Genomic DNA, 15,832 nt, shown 5'->3' on the forward strand with positions numbered 1-15,832 from the left:
TAGAACTGACTAATGACCTTGCTATGGTAGTCCAGATATAAACACAGCCCTGTAAATTATTAATTCTGTAGAACTGACTAATGACCTTGCTATGGTAGTCCAGATATAAACACAGCCCTGTAAATTATTAATTCTGTACAACTGACTATTGACCTTGAGTTATTTTGTCACTTTTGGCAAAAAAATTATAAATATCCTCATGTAGTTAAAATTCTTGAAAATTGAGTGTATTAATTTACATGATTACAAAATATATTTTTAATTTCCTTTATACAACATGTACAATATTCAGTACATATGGGTTAGTTTGGTTTCCTTTATATAATATTCAGTACGTATTACATTACAATGCTGTTGATTCACTTTATTGCAACATTACATCTTGTAAATTCACTTTATTTATTACATTACATGTTGTTGATTCATTAGGTCACCTGAGTCACTCAGGTGACCTATTGCTATCCGTTCTCATCCGTCATTGTGCGTCATGTGTTAACATTTAAACATTTTTAGCTTCTTCTCTGAAACCGCTTAACCAATTTCAACCAAATTTGGCATATATCATCTAAGGATGAAGGGGAACAAAAATGTGAATTTCATGGTCCCTGTCCTCCTGGGGCCTGAGGGGTGGGGCTAAAACCACCAAAAATAATGCAATCTTTAAAAATCTTCATCTTTACTCCTGGACATCAAGCAGCCAAACTGTTGGCGTCATTGTAATAAGCATTGAGCCCTTTACCAAAATTGTGAAATTCATGGCCCCAGGGTCAGGGGTTCTGGCCTCAGGGTGGGGCTATATAGATCATATAGTGAAAGTGCATTATTTCTTTGAAAATCTTCTCTGCTCCTGGGTATTAAATAAAGTAACTAAGTACATAGTTATGAAGAGCAAGAGTGCTTCTTCCAAAATTGTAAAATTCATGGCCCCAGGGTCAGGGGTTCTGGTGTTAGGGCGGGGCTCTATTGATTATATAGTGAAAAAGCATTAATTCTAATTAATCATTAATTAATCCTGTCTGCTCCTTAGTGTTGAGCTGATAAATAAATTGCTTAGCTATGATGAAAATGGGAGCTTCAAACAGAATTTTTAAATTTTGTGGTCCTAGGATCAGGGGTTCTGGCATAACAAGGGGGGGGGGGGGGCTTTTGATAATATAGTGGAAAAGTGTTAATTCTTTGAAGTCCATAGTTATGATGATGAGGGAAACTCTTCCAAATTTGTAATATTCTTGACCCTTGGTCTTGGGTTCTGGTGTTAGGGTAAGGCTTTGTTGAATCTGTAGTGAAAATGCATTGTACCTGTGAAATTCTTCTCTGCTTCTGGGCATATCAGAAGCAAACTGAGTAAAAGTTTAAATGATATAAGTAATACTGTTAATAGTCTGCATGGTGATAGTGTTAAGTGGGGGACAGATTAGAACTTAATTTATGAGTTGATGAACTTGATACTGAATACTAGACTAATTATTTTGTTGATCCTGATCTTCCTACTTCTCTTGCTTTAGGGCAACAAAGCTTCATCTATCAGTGTATTTAACTTCTAAATTGTTGTATTACATACTCAGGTGACCATTAAGGCCCTTGGGCCTCTTGTTTTATTTATTATTAAATGTTGTTGAATCACTTTGTTGATTACATTACATGATGTTGAATCACTATTGATTACATTACATGATGTTTAATCACTTGATTACATTACATGATGTTGAATCACTATTGATTACATTACATGATGTTGAATCACTATTGATTACATTACATGATGTTGAATCACTATTGATTACATTACATGATGTTGAATCACTTGATTACATTACACGATGTTGAATCACTTGATTACATGAAATGATGTTGAACCACTTGATTACATTACAGTATGTTGATTTCATGGATTTTTCAGGTTCTGGATGCTATGAAGACACGTCTAGATGATCCCCAGCTGTTATGTGTAGAGGTTGTCATGAATATGCTAATTTCTTTGAGAGAGACACAGGTCAGTAAACTGATAATTTATTTATTGGTAGTTTTGTATGTAGGGGTTATCATGAATGTGTTATTTTTTTCAAATTCAGATTGAATATTTAAAGATAGATTTGTATGCAGAGGTCATCATGAATATGCTTATTTCTTTAAGGAAACAAAAAATTTGTAATAAATATTTAAAGAAAGATTTGTAGGCATTGCAAAGGTCATCATGAATATGCTAATTTCTAGGAGATTTGGTTCTGTAAATTCATAATGAACATTTAAAGGTACTTTTGTAAGCATGTTTACAATTTTGTGTTCTGAACTCTAGCAGAATTATTTGTTATGTAACTATGATCGATGCTATGTGTCGTTTGTTACAGAACTATGACGCTATGGTGAAGTTGGTAGAAGATTTAGAACAGATTCCACAAAACAAGATTACAGGACAGTTCTGTGTGATGTATCTCTATGCCTTTGCTCTCAACAGGTCAGACAATCCTTCACTTAATTACTATACTTTCTGTCACTTTCATTTTTTTGAAAGTAAGCAGCCAGATAAAAAAGTCATAATTAAAGAAAATGATAAAAAAAAAAAAACCCTGAATTTCAAGAAAAATCATAAAGGTGTCACTGGTAAAATATTTAAAGTGGTTTTTAATTTTGCAGGAGAAATCAAAATGGTGATCGAAGTAAAGCTCTGAAAGTCATCCTAGAGGTAAGGTCAAAGGTCAAGGTCAGTCTGAGACCAGGTCAGATTTCTGGGTCATTAATTTTGTACTTTTCTGTATTGTTTTTTCCAGATGTAAACATTTCCATGTTCAGTGCTGTTTACCTTTTTGTAAGCAATACATTAATTGGACAGACAATTCCTGTCCTCATGAATATGGATGTGTACTTTAGATAGACCTAGTTGCACTTTAATCATTCTATTTACTGGTCTGTTTTTGTGCAGACAATTCATCAAATGGACAATCCAGTCCAGACATGCTGTGTTTGTGTGGTCAGATCTAATGTTTACTTCTTCTTAAATCCTGTTATTTAATCATTCCCTATTTTCTGTTGTGCAGGCGATTCGTCAAACAGACAATCCGAGTCCGGACATGCTGTGTTTGTGTGGCCGGATCTATAAGGATATGTATGTAGACTCTGAATTCACCGACCGTTCTATGCTGGACAATGCCATTGAGTGGTAAGTCAGGTCAAGTAGGGTCAAAGTTCAAATGTCAGCCTCCTGTTAACCTGACTGTTCTAAAGTACCATGCTTCATGAATTTATTTGGCCGAAGAACATTTTATGCTTTGATTTTTCATTTAACTTGAAAGGTCTAAATCTGCATTCTGTCAAACGTATGTCAAGATTTTTGTTCTTCTGTTCAGTTAGAATTTCCTCTGTTACAGGTACAGAAAGGGTTTTGATAGACAGCCTAACGAGTACGCTGGGATTAATCTTGCTACATTGTTAGTCATCTCGGGGAAGGATTTTGCCTCTTGCTCAGAGCTTCAAAGAATAGGTACACTATTATTGTATAAAATGTCCCTCACCAAAGACAAAGGAATTTAATTATTACAACTAATTATAAATAAACAATATAACTTCAGAGTAGTACATGGTAGTAGCTCAGACACACCGAATTAACTAAATGAGTTATTTCTTTGTTAAGTCATAAACAAGTAATGTAAGCGAGTTATTTTAAAAAATAACTTGTTTCCATCATGCCTCAGACACACCAAAAGCTTACAGCTGTATATGTGTTTTTTTTTCTATCAATGTAACAGGAGAAACAAAATCGTCAGGTCTCATGATTAAATAATGTTGATCAGGGTTAATATAAAGGAAAGTATTTGCAAGTGTAAATATTAGGGTATATGTTTTGTGTTTTAAGGGTTAAGTAGAGAGCTGTGGTCAGTATTACATTGTATTATGTAAATTTTCTCAGGTCTGGTGTTAAATAATCTGATGGTAAGAAAGGCAGTCTGACTGTGTTACATTGTATTATTTACTCAGGTCTGGTGTTAAATAATCTGATTGGTAAGAAAGGCAGTCTGACGTCACTACAGGACTACTGGGATGTTGCTACGTTCTTCGAGATCTCGGTCCTTGCACAGGATTATGGGAAGGCCGTACAAGCTGCTGAATGTATGTTTCGACTTGAGCCGCCAAACTGGTGAGTGATAACACAAGGAAACTTACACATACAAATCCCAAAACAAACTCCAAACTTACACATACAAATCCCAAAACAAACTCCAAACTTACACATACAAGTCCCCAAACAAACTCCAAACTTACACATACAAATCCCAAAACAAACTCAAAACTTAGACATACAAATCCCAAAACAAACTCAAAACTTACCCTCACAAATCCCAAAACAAACTCCAAATTTACCCTCACAAATCCCAAAACAAACTCCAAACTTACCCATACAAATCCCAAAACAAACTCCAAACTTACCCATACACATACAAATCCCAAAACAAACTCCAAACTTACCCATACAAATCCCAAAACAAACTCCAAACTTACACATACAAATCCCAAAACAAAGTCCAAACTTACACATACAAATCCCAAAACAAACTCCAAACTTACACATACAAATCCAAAAACAAACTTCAAACTTACACATACAAATCCCAAAACAAACTCAAAACTTGCACATACAAATCCCAAAACAAACTCCAAACTTACAAATACAAGTCCCCCCAAAAAACTAAAAAAAACTTACCCATACAAATCCCAAAACAAACTTTAAACTTACACATACAAATCCCAAAACAAACTCCAAACTTACACATACAAATCCCCAAAAAACTCAAAAAACTTACACACACAAATTCCAAAACAAGCTTAAAAAAACTTACACATAAAAATCCTAAAACAAACTCCAAACTTACACATACAAATCTCAAAACAAACTCCAAACTTACACATACAAATCTCAAAACAAACTCCAAACTTACACATACAAATCCCAAAACAAACTCCAAACTTACACATACAAATCCCAAAACAAATTCCAAACTTACACATACAAGTCTCAAAACAAATTCAAAACTTACACATACAAATCCCAAAACAAACTCAAAACTTACACATACAAATCCCAAAACAAACTCAAAACTGGTACAATACCCAACCCAAAAATAGATACATTTGTCAAAATACTGTTATTTTCCTCTCTATCCAATCACTGTGTTTAGAGGATATCTACATTGCTGTTATTGACACTCTGTTGTTACCAGGATTAATTACTGATTACAGGTACCTGAAGTCTACAGTGGGTAACATATCTCTAATTATGAGATTTAAGAAGAAGACACCTAGTTACTCCAAAGAACTTCAGGTAATGTAACATTATCAAGATAGTAAAGTTACAGGGCAGTTACTGTAAAGTAACAAACCAAAGTTATCATAGGAAAATTACTGTAATTTACATAATATAGCAAAGTTACAGGAAAATTACAGTAAAGTAACATGACATGGTGTTTTAAAGAATTTCAATAAAGTAATATATGATAAAATCAATGTAACTAACATGATCAAGTGTTCTAAAGAACAGCAGGTATAGTAACAATGTAACAGATAGGACAATAATGTAATCAAGTTACAAAGATGATAAAGTGTTCTAAAGAACAGCAGGTATAGTAACAATGTAACAGATAGGACAATAATGTAATCAAGTTACAAAGATGATCAAGTGTTCTAAAGAACAGCAGGTATAGTAACAATGTAACAGATAGGACAATAATGTAATCAAGTTACAAAGATGGTAAAGTGTTCTAAAGAACAGCAGGTATAGTAACAACGTAACAGATAGGACAATAATGTAATCAAGTTACAAAGATGATCAAGTGTTCTAAAGAACAACAGGTATAGTAACAATGTAACAGATAGGACAATAATGTAATCAAGTTACAAAGATGATCAAGTGTTCTAAAGAACAGCAGGTATAGTAACAACGTAACAGATAGGACAATAATGTAATCAAGTTACAAAGATGATCAAGTGTTCTAAAGAACAACAGGTATAGTAACAATGTAACAGATAGGACAATAATGTAATCAAGTTACAAAGATGATCAAGTGTTCTAAAGAACAGGAGGTATTGTAACAATGAAACAGATAGGACAATAATGTAATCAAGTTACACAGGAAGTAATAATGATTATGTTAGGTTTATAAATAATGTTGAATTTGTTTTAGAGGGTACAATTCCTGTTATATCTGTTTATTTTTTAGTTGTTTAATTTTTGGATGGAGTTTTTCGCTGAGGCGTGTAAGACAGATTCTAAAGAGTTAACCAGCTCTTCATTTCCAGTAAGTACATAATTACCATGGTAACAGATATTTTAGATTACTGTAATTGACAATTTAGACAATTTATTTAGATCTGCATCCTTGTGAAATCCTTCCTTGTATGGGAAAAGTTCACAAGATAAGGTTTTTGTTAGAAATACTGGGATAAACTGTTGAATGTGAGATTTTTAATGAATTATTCCAATGTTTTCTGATTTTTCTTCAGGAATACTGTCCAGGATAAATTTTATTAAAATAGCCCCCCTCCCCCCCCCCAAATGTTTAACTATGCCACCAAATGTGTATGGCAAGTTACATGTCCAGGTGAACTGAATTAAGGACATGAATCTTATACTATCATATTTGCAGGTGTTGATCCAGGAACCCAATAGAGTGTTAATGCTGCACTATGTCCTGGTTAACTAGGACAAGGACATAAATCTTATATTATCATAATTACAGGTGTTGATCCAGGGGCCCAATAAAGTGTTAATGCCGCACTGTGTTCTAGAATATGAATCATTTATTGTTGTAATTGCAGGTGTTGATTCAGGAGCCCAATAAAGTGTTAATGCCTAGTTATGTACAGGTGAACTGGGACGAGGATACTAAGGAGGTCCGACTGTGGCACGTTTACCCGGAGTCAGAATCATCTAAAGATCACGAGTGGACGTTCCCAGCCATGTCTATCAAAGGAGTCAGGTACCTCCCCCTTTATTAGGTTTGATCAGGTATTATCTAAGATCATGAGTGGACGTTCCCAGCCATGTCTATCAAGGGAGTCAGGTATCTCCCCCTGTATGGGTTTAATCAGGCAATATATAATTCTTCAAAAACGATATGCCTCCTTCAGTTTTGGTTTGATATACATGTAAAACTTAAATATAAAACTTATACAAGTGAAGTAAACAGAAAAAAAACATAATTCTGTTAAGCTAGTTACATATTGCAAGTTAACTTTTCTCTGAAACTGTCGGATGTTCAAAGCAGTGCAGCTAGTGTCAACATAGACTTTTGATTTGGTTAGAATGTATATGTTGTTTGGTTTATTTTTTCATTCAGTTTGATAGAAAGGTTTGATCTCATTACAGTTTATACAGAAGAGACTGCAGGGCGGTGTTTCTCTACGTCCAGGAAAACTCTGACGATTTTCATATTTTCTTCTCGTCAGAGCTACAGAGAAGGGAGTAAGTCTATATATATATATATTATACATGTTATGCATATACATGTATAACGTACAGTAAGTTTCGTCAGAGCTACAGAGAAGGGAGTAAGTCTACATACATATGTTATACATATATAACGTACAGTAAGTCTCGTCAGAGCTACAGAGAAGGGAGTAAGTCCACATACATGTTATACATATACATTAGACAAAATTGCTAACGCACCACCCAAAGAAATTAACATTTTTCTTTTCAAAACTTGTTTATGATGTTTTTGATATATAATTATGTTACTTTAATAAAAAATGAGACATTTTAAATGCTTTAACTGATAAATAACGACAATGTTTACTGAAGCATAACCACTTCATAGAAAAAATTTAAATCATATCCATACCTTTTTGGGGAATAAATTTCTATTTTTTTCGTTGTGGTTGTGTTCTTTATGTTTGTACTAATTAAAAACTCAGAAAAAAAGTTACACCGTATGCGGTGTTTGACTCTAGAAGAGCGTGCTAAGGCAGCCAGTATGGTGTCTGCAGCGGTTCCTTTGAAGAAATTTGTGAAAAATTAAAAGAATTCAATGATTATGAATTTCTCTGGTGAAAAATTGTTGAAAATGAATTAACGATCATAAAAATGTTTACAATAGATATCGACAGCATTAAGTGAGCACCACACAATAATTTCAAGATTGTTCCACAAAATTGGGGCAAGCGGAAGTTGGGTGGATTTGGTAGGGACACCAAGGCACTGGATGACTACTAAGCGATATGGTAGTCAATCAGGGTATATCATTTGATTTTCAAATGGGAGACTGCTCCCGTCGCAACGTCACGGACCACCATCGGTAATCACCAACTTCATATCTTGGCAAAAACGGTGTGCAGTGCACGTCGGGAAATTGGTTTTCGGACAAGAAGGTCCTTTACGGGTCTTGACATGACACCAAGACATTTGTCAATCCAACTGTTTTGGAAAAGATGGCATATTTTATATACTAGTACCAATCAGGAAAATGATCAGTTCACAAATAAGAATAATAAGTGGTGCGTTAGCAATTTTGTCTAGTGTATAGCGTACAGTAAGTCTCGTTAGAGCTACAGAGAAGGGAGTAAGTCCACGTACATATGTTATAATGGGGCATACAGTTAGTCACTGTAATTATTATAATGGTCCATACAGTTATTATATATTTAACAGATACCATAGTGCAGTTATATATCACTGTGTTATATTTACATATCTTTCTGATTTTATTACACATTTTTATGCTGTTACATATCTTCTAGATTCTATAACATACTCTATGTGTTGGTGTTCTTACACGTGTTCTAGATTGTTAAGTTATTATATATCTGTTATAATTAAACATCTTACAGTTTCTATAACATACTCTATGTATTGTTGTTATCTTACAGATTCTATAACATGGTGTCCAACATGATCAAAGATCAGGCAGACAGTCAAGTCTTCTCTGAGTCCCTGGATGAGTACGACTCAATAGAGGTAAGTACAGTTGTACTTATAAACAGGAGTCCTTAGTGCATATGTACTGGACGAGTACTACTCAATTAAAGTAAGTACATTTGTACTTACCTTAATTGAGTAGTACTCATCCAAAGTACATTTGTACTTATAAATAAACAGGTGTCCTTAGTGCATATGTAATGCTCACACAGGCAGTCTTAAGTACTAAGTTCTCAATAAATGAGTATTGAATCAAAATGGTAAGTACCACTGAGTATATGGGATGGGGGGGGGGGGGGGGGGGGGAGGGGGGGAGTATGACATAAACAATTAAACATGAGCTGAAGAGTACATGTATCTCTACTTTGATACATTTATAAGTATTAGATTTGATTTCTTTTTCCAGTATAAGTATGCCTTGATGAATTTGTTTTCTATTTATAGTACCAGTATGAATTGGATGAGAAAAATCAGCGAGTTGTGTTAGGACGAGGCAGTTTCGGGGTGGTTTATGCAGCACGTGACACAAAAACTCAAGTCAGGATTGCTGTCAAAGAAATTCCAGAGAAAAATACACAGTAAGAAAACATGAAGCCTTTTGCTGACTTTATTTGATACTTTACAGGGGAGATAAGCCATTCCATAACAAACTGTCACTTTAAATCTCTTGCTGACAATATATAGCACTTAACTGTGGTGCAGGTTTTAAAACACAAATGTCACTTTGAATCTAAATTGTATAACTGACTTTATTATTCCTGAGTACATAGAGATGCAGCCCTTTTTATTTGTAAATGTTGTATTAAATCTCTTGCTGACTTTATATTCCGGAGAGACATAAATGTCACTATAAATCCATAGCTGACTCTACATTATACTTTACAGAGAGATACATAAATGTCACTGTAAATCCATAGCTGACTCTACATGTATATTTTACAGGGAGATACATAAATGTCACTGTAATTCCATAGCTGACTCTACATGTATATTTTACAGGGAGGTGCAGCCCCTTCATGAGGAAATTAAGCTCCACAGCCGACTAAGTCACAAAAACATCGTCAAATATCTCGGCTCGGTCAGCCAGGATGGCTACTTCAAAATCTTCATGGAACAAGTTCCTGGAGGTCAGTAAGGTCAAAGGTCATCTATAATAGGTCATCAATAGGGTTCACTGATTTTGCAAAACTTGTAAAGGCAAAGAATCTGAATTTAGATTTTCATTTGAGTGACAAATTCTTTGGCTAATGATGGACTTCTCAATGAGTGACTTTAGTGAGTCTGATTTGTAGGAAGCCTTTCTGCTCTGCTGCTGTCCAAATGGGGGCCACTGAAAGACAATGAGACAACAATAGCATTCTACACAAAGCAGATTTTGGAGGGCCTCAAATACTTGGTGAGTGTGTTGCTAGAGGGCCTCAAATACCTGGTGAGGTTGTCATCAAATATTGTTACCTTAAGGTGCTAGGTATCTTGCAGAATATTGTTGTTAAAGTCTGACTTTCTTTGTAGCATGATAACAAAATCGTCCACCGTGACATTAAAGGCGACAATGTCCTGGTCAATACGTACAGCGGTCTTCTGAAGATTTCCGACTTTGGCACGTCCAAGCGTCTGTCTGGCATTAATCCCTGTGCTGAGACTTTTGCAGGTAAAACGAAAGACTTGAAAAGTAATTTTGAAAGTGTTTTTTAAACCTCGACTGTGTGATGAAGTTAATATAGTTTTCATATTGTAATAAGGTTAAGGGTACATACTTGTATTTCACAATTATTTCTTGTTTATTTATAGGAACGATTCAATACATGGCTCCTGAGGTGATAGACAAGGGCCTTCGTGGGTACGGTCCTCCAGTGAGTAATTTTACATTTATTGAATTAACCAACATTGAATCTACTCTGTGACTCTCTGGAAATGTTCTTAGTCTTTAATACAATCTGACCTTGAACTGGAAATATCTCTCAGCATTTCAGTAGTATGTATGATACAACATCAGGTAAAACATGGCCACAGCAGACATTTTTGTTCAATTTGTATGAACAGGATGTTGTTTCTTTCAAATTCATGGATTTAGACAGAATACATAGTTTAACTTTGTCATATTTTGTGGAGAAGTTGAATGCTTTGCACAGATATGATACTGTATTTTATACAGACTGACATTTGGTCCTTGGGTTGTACCGTTATAGACATGATACTGTTTTTATTTTAGGCTGACATTTGGTCCTTGGGTTGTACCGTTATAGAAATGGCTACAGGAAAGTTGCCATTTATAGAGGTAAGCTGACCTTATTTATTTGTTTTTGTTTATTTTTATGTATCTAACATTCTTTTAGAAATGTAAGTACAATAGTATCACTGTATTTCCTATGGCTTTATGTAGTTTATGGTTTACGGAGCCCCATCTGTCTGTCTTTGAGTATGATAACTTTGTTTTTACATTCTAAGCTTGGAAGTCCTGAGGCAGCTATGTTTAAAGTTGGTTTCTACAAAATGCACCCAGAAATCCCAGACACAATGTCACAGAATGCCAAAGATTTCCTACTCAAGTAGGTCAAATATTGCAGTTTTGTGTTTGAAATTGGAAATTGTTAAAGGCAATTTCAGTGTATGTGTATATTTTCTGGAGGAGATTTTCAAGGAAATTTTGTTGATTGAAGCGATTCTGTTGTTTTATAGTGAAAGTGCTTTTCTCAAATTTGTGTTTTAGATCAGTTACAAATACATATTTTCATGTTTCATTACTTATGAACCCTGGGAGGGGGGGGGGGGGGGGGGGCATTCATGACCTATGGACATATTTCTAGTTACTTCTGTTAAAGAAGAATATGACTAATATGATTATATCATATAACTTTACACAAGGTTAAAAGGGAGATGAACACAACTGACATGTGCCTTCTTTATTCATGTGGTAAATTCTAACACATACGTAAGGTTATTTATTTCTATTTTATTTTAGAACATTTGAACCAAAGCCAGAATTGCGGGCCACTGCAGAGGATTTACTGAAACATCCATTTATTGTGGAGTGAGTCTAATTTAACTAAATAGTCAGTGACCAATCTTTAAGATTAAGCTTCAGAAAGTTGTTGTACTCAAGTGATTGTCCTATCGACCTTTTCTGTTGTAGAACATTATCAAAGAAGAAAAAGAAGAGAGCAAATGATGGTGAATATTTCCGCAGTATTTCTAGTAAGTATGTTGGTGAATATTTCCTCAGCATTTCTAGTAAGTTTGATGAAAGCACAAATGATGAAAATGCTCTTTCATCCCTTCATTGTATAATATCAGTAATTGTTGCTAGAGATCAGTTGTCATTGCTAGATAACAGTCATCATTTCTAGATATCAATTGTCATTGTTATATATCAGTTGAAATTGCTAGATATCAGTTGTCATTGTAAGATATCTGTTGTCAGCACTAGATTTTTATTTAGTCATCATTGCTAGTTATAAGTTGTTGTTGCTAGATGTCAGTTGTCAATGCTACAAATCAGTTGTCCTTGCTAGCTCTGTGTGTCATTGCTAAATATCAGTTATAATTGCTAGATATCAGCTGTTATTGCCATATATGAGTTGTCATTGATTATCAGTCATGATGTCTTCAGTGTGGTATTACCAGTTTATCTTTGTTTATTTGACATTGTTCTTCTGTTTTATTTTAGTGCCAGCTGGACAGGAAGGGCACATCCAGCACAAGAACGCAATGCAGCTGCAGCTTCCAAAGAAAAAAAGGTGAGAGAGAGAGAGAGAGAGAGAATGAGTGAGTGAGAGAGAGCTGCAGCTACCAAAGAAGAAAAGGTTGGATAATATACACTCAAACAGTTGTTACTATTTATAGTGACTTTTATCATTTCGTCATTATGTACATGTAAATGTGATAGTATACGATACATGGCATCCTACTAGCTTGGGCTAGTGGGTTAACCCTTTAGCTCAATTGGTAGAGCACTGGACTGGCAAGCCAGAGGCCCCGGGTTCAATCCCCAGCAGAGGCACATACATGTCTCTGTTACATATATACATTGCTACATATCGTCTGACACAGCTATACCGGTAATTTTATGTTTCGGTTTTTTCCAACAATATCTTACGACAATTAAGCAGCATAACTTGTAAATGGGTCAGAGTTAATTAGATGATTGAGCAGTATAACTTGTAAATGGGTCAGGGTTAATTAGATGATTGAGCAGTGTAACTTGTAAATGGGTCAGGGTTAATTAGATGATTGAGCAGTATAACTTGTAAATGGGTCAGGGTTAATTAGATGATTGAGCAGTGTAACTTGTAAATGGGTCAGGGTTAATTAGATGATTGAGCAGTGTAACTTGTAAATGGGTCAGGGTTAATTAGATAATTAAGCAGTATAACTTGTAAATGGGTCAGGGTTAATTAGATGATTGAGCAGTATAACTTGTAAATGGGTCAGGGTTAGTTAGATGATTAAGCAGTATAACTTGTAAATGGGTCAGGGTTAGTTAGATGATTAAGCAGTATAACTTGTAAATGGGTCAGGGTTAATTAGGACTGACTTTACCTAGGTATTGCCTGTGCAAGCCCTCTCCATAGTATGTATCAGTGTCACTATTTATAGAAATCTAAGGCTGGACATACCTGGCACAGTAAGAATTTGGAACGTGATGATTTGTTTCTATTTATAGAGAATTATACTCTGAATTCCTTTGACATTGTGATGATGTGACTGTTTCTATTTATAGAGAACCACGCTCCCCCGCCTCTAGTATCGGTAGTAATGACACAATGGATATGGACGAATATGATGCGACAGAAGAGAAAGAACGGGAAAGGTAACCCTCCTTTGGATGTGCTCGTGTTTCCTCATTTAATTCAATGTGTTCAGTTGCTGAGTTTTCCTTTGATTTTTATGAATGTTCTCACTAAAAGTTATCTCCCTTTGTCAGTTTATCAGAATCCCCCCACCCTTAATTTACAAATTAAAATGTTTGATTTTTTTATTATTTCATTATTGACCAAACGCATAATAAAAGTCAGTGAAATTTAATCCATATATTGGCAATTTTCAAAGGGAAAAAATGATGATCTGTTATGCCACAAAGGGACATAACTTGTGTGAGAGTCATCTGTTGTGCCCACCTTAGCGTTAATTAACAGCATCTACAATGTACTCAGCACAGCATGCAGAACTTATCAATAGCTAGATCTTCACAAGTCTGAGGAGAATTGTGTTTGTGATCAACACTGGAAAGTCAAACTGATTTCCCCCCTCTAAATATACCCCTGATAGCATCTAACAATGATATATATAATAAAAAAAAATATTATACAACAATAACATCAACTTTAATTGAGTATTCAGAATAGAAGCTTAATGATGATATATAGAAGAAAACTAAGCTTATTACAGGTAGGTGTAAACCATGGATGATATTCAGAATAGGAAGGCCTATTATAAGTGTGAAGTGATAATAAGTCTATCCCGTCAATTATGAGCTACAAATGATAATGGAATATGCTGGCCATACCTGGGACACAGTCTACCCAGTGTAGTATGAGTCTCGGACAATAATGGAATATGTAGGCCATACCTGGGACATGGGCAAATTATACAGAAAATATCGGGCTACTTGGGTGTCCTTTGATGTCTAGAATGGGTAGACCTTTCTGTGTGAACCCTGACCCTGACTTTGATTAAGAAGTAGGTCAACCTGCCTTGTTTTGATGAAATCTAGAAGGTCTATAATATACACACTTGGCTTAATTTACACACATCTGCAGAAAAAAAAACCCACACAAACGGCAGCCATGCTTCAATTTAACATCCATGTGCTGGCTATTAGCATTAATCCTGCTTTTCTTTCGAAATTTTACCCTCCCCTCTTCTAGTTCTTACTAGCAACTGTTAATCAATTAGGGAGGGGATACTGGTGCTTTTAAAAAAAGTGTTCATAACTTATGAGCATTCACTTTATTTTGTGGATATGGATGATGAAATGGTTATTTGGGGCCTGCTTGGCTTTGTGGGTTGGGGTTTTTATAACAATACGAGTGTCTACTTTAGGTTTGAGGGATGGAGTTTGTTTGATAAGATTTTATGCTCTCTTAAATTTGTTGGTAGGGAAGTTATGGTGAGATTTCTTGATGATTGCCTTAACTTTATGGATGGGGATTAGTTTTTGGTGATTTTGTTGCCTATGCCCAAACTTTGTTTTGTGGATCTAGCTTAACTTAAAAAGATTCTGAAAGCCTCTTAGCTGCCTTTGTTTGGGTTGGGGTTAGTTTTAGGATATATCTATATGCGATACCCACCTTTGCTTTGTAGGTGGGGGTTAGTTTGAGAATATAACTACACCTGATGCCCCACTTTGTTTTCTGGGTGGGGGTTAGTTTTAGGATATTTCTACACTTGATTCCCCCCTTTATTTTCTGGGAGGGGGTTAGTTTTACGATATTTTTACACTTGATTCCCCCCTTTGTTTTATGGATAGGGGTTAGTTTGTGTATATATCTACCTGATGTCCCCCTTTGTTTATGGGTAGGGGTTAGTTTGTGTATATATCTATATCTGATGTCCCCCCTTTGTTTATGGGTAGGGGTTAGTTTGTGTATATATCTACACCTGATGTCCCCCTTTGTTTATGGGTAGGGGTTAGTTTGTGTATATATCTATACCTGATGTCCCCCTTGGTTTATGGGTAGGGGTTAGTTTGTGTATATATCTATATCTGATGTCCCCCTTTTTTTATGGGTAGGGGTTAGTTTTACGATATTTTTACACTTGATTCCCCCCTTTGTTTTATGGGTAGGGGTTAGTTTGTGTATATATCTACCTGATGTCCCCCTTTGTTTATGGGTAGGGGTTAGTTTGTGTATATATCTATATCTGATGTCCCCCTTTGTTTATGGGTAGGGGTTAGTTTGTGTATATATCTACACCTGATGTCCC

The 15,832-nt window shown here is 35.2% G+C and overlaps 1 protein-coding gene across 8 annotated transcripts in view; it reads left to right on the forward strand.

The window, feature by feature from the left end:
• Window positions 1-15,832, forward strand: part of LOC133180793 (mitogen-activated protein kinase kinase kinase 15-like) — a 39,013-nt gene that overhangs the window by 5,051 nt on the left and 18,130 nt on the right. For all 8 annotated transcript variants that reach the window (XM_061315255.1, XM_061315256.1, XM_061315257.1 and 5 more), the window contains exons 6-27: window positions 1,901-1,993; window positions 2,349-2,455; window positions 2,635-2,683; window positions 3,036-3,157; window positions 3,366-3,478; window positions 3,973-4,132; window positions 5,233-5,314; window positions 6,210-6,287; window positions 6,808-6,968; window positions 7,358-7,453; window positions 8,857-8,944; window positions 9,350-9,483; window positions 9,905-10,032; window positions 10,198-10,301; window positions 10,418-10,556; window positions 10,697-10,758; window positions 11,118-11,183; window positions 11,354-11,454; window positions 11,868-11,936; window positions 12,039-12,100; window positions 12,573-12,642; window positions 13,626-13,715. In XM_061315255.1, coding sequence (XP_061171239.1) covers window positions 1,901-1,993; window positions 2,349-2,455; window positions 2,635-2,683; window positions 3,036-3,157; window positions 3,366-3,478; window positions 3,973-4,132; window positions 5,233-5,314; window positions 6,210-6,287; window positions 6,808-6,968; window positions 7,358-7,453; window positions 8,857-8,944; window positions 9,350-9,483; window positions 9,905-10,032; window positions 10,198-10,301; window positions 10,418-10,556; window positions 10,697-10,758; window positions 11,118-11,183; window positions 11,354-11,454; window positions 11,868-11,936; window positions 12,039-12,100; window positions 12,573-12,642; window positions 13,626-13,715 — 2,174 coding nt within the window. The remainder of the gene's footprint in view (window positions 1-1,900; window positions 1,994-2,348; window positions 2,456-2,634; window positions 2,684-3,035; window positions 3,158-3,365; window positions 3,479-3,972; window positions 4,133-5,232; window positions 5,315-6,209; window positions 6,288-6,807; window positions 6,969-7,357; window positions 7,454-8,856; window positions 8,945-9,349; window positions 9,484-9,904; window positions 10,033-10,197; window positions 10,302-10,417; window positions 10,557-10,696; window positions 10,759-11,117; window positions 11,184-11,353; window positions 11,455-11,867; window positions 11,937-12,038; window positions 12,101-12,572; window positions 12,643-13,625; window positions 13,716-15,832) is intronic.

Source organism: Saccostrea echinata, unplaced genomic scaffold (genome assembly GCF_033153115.1).
Source record: "Saccostrea echinata isolate AGI-Se365-2 ecotype Australia unplaced genomic scaffold, CSIRO_AGI_Sech_v1 ptg000007l, whole genome shotgun sequence".
In the NCBI taxonomy this organism is placed as follows: domain Eukaryota; kingdom Metazoa; phylum Mollusca; class Bivalvia; order Ostreida; family Ostreidae; genus Saccostrea; species Saccostrea echinata.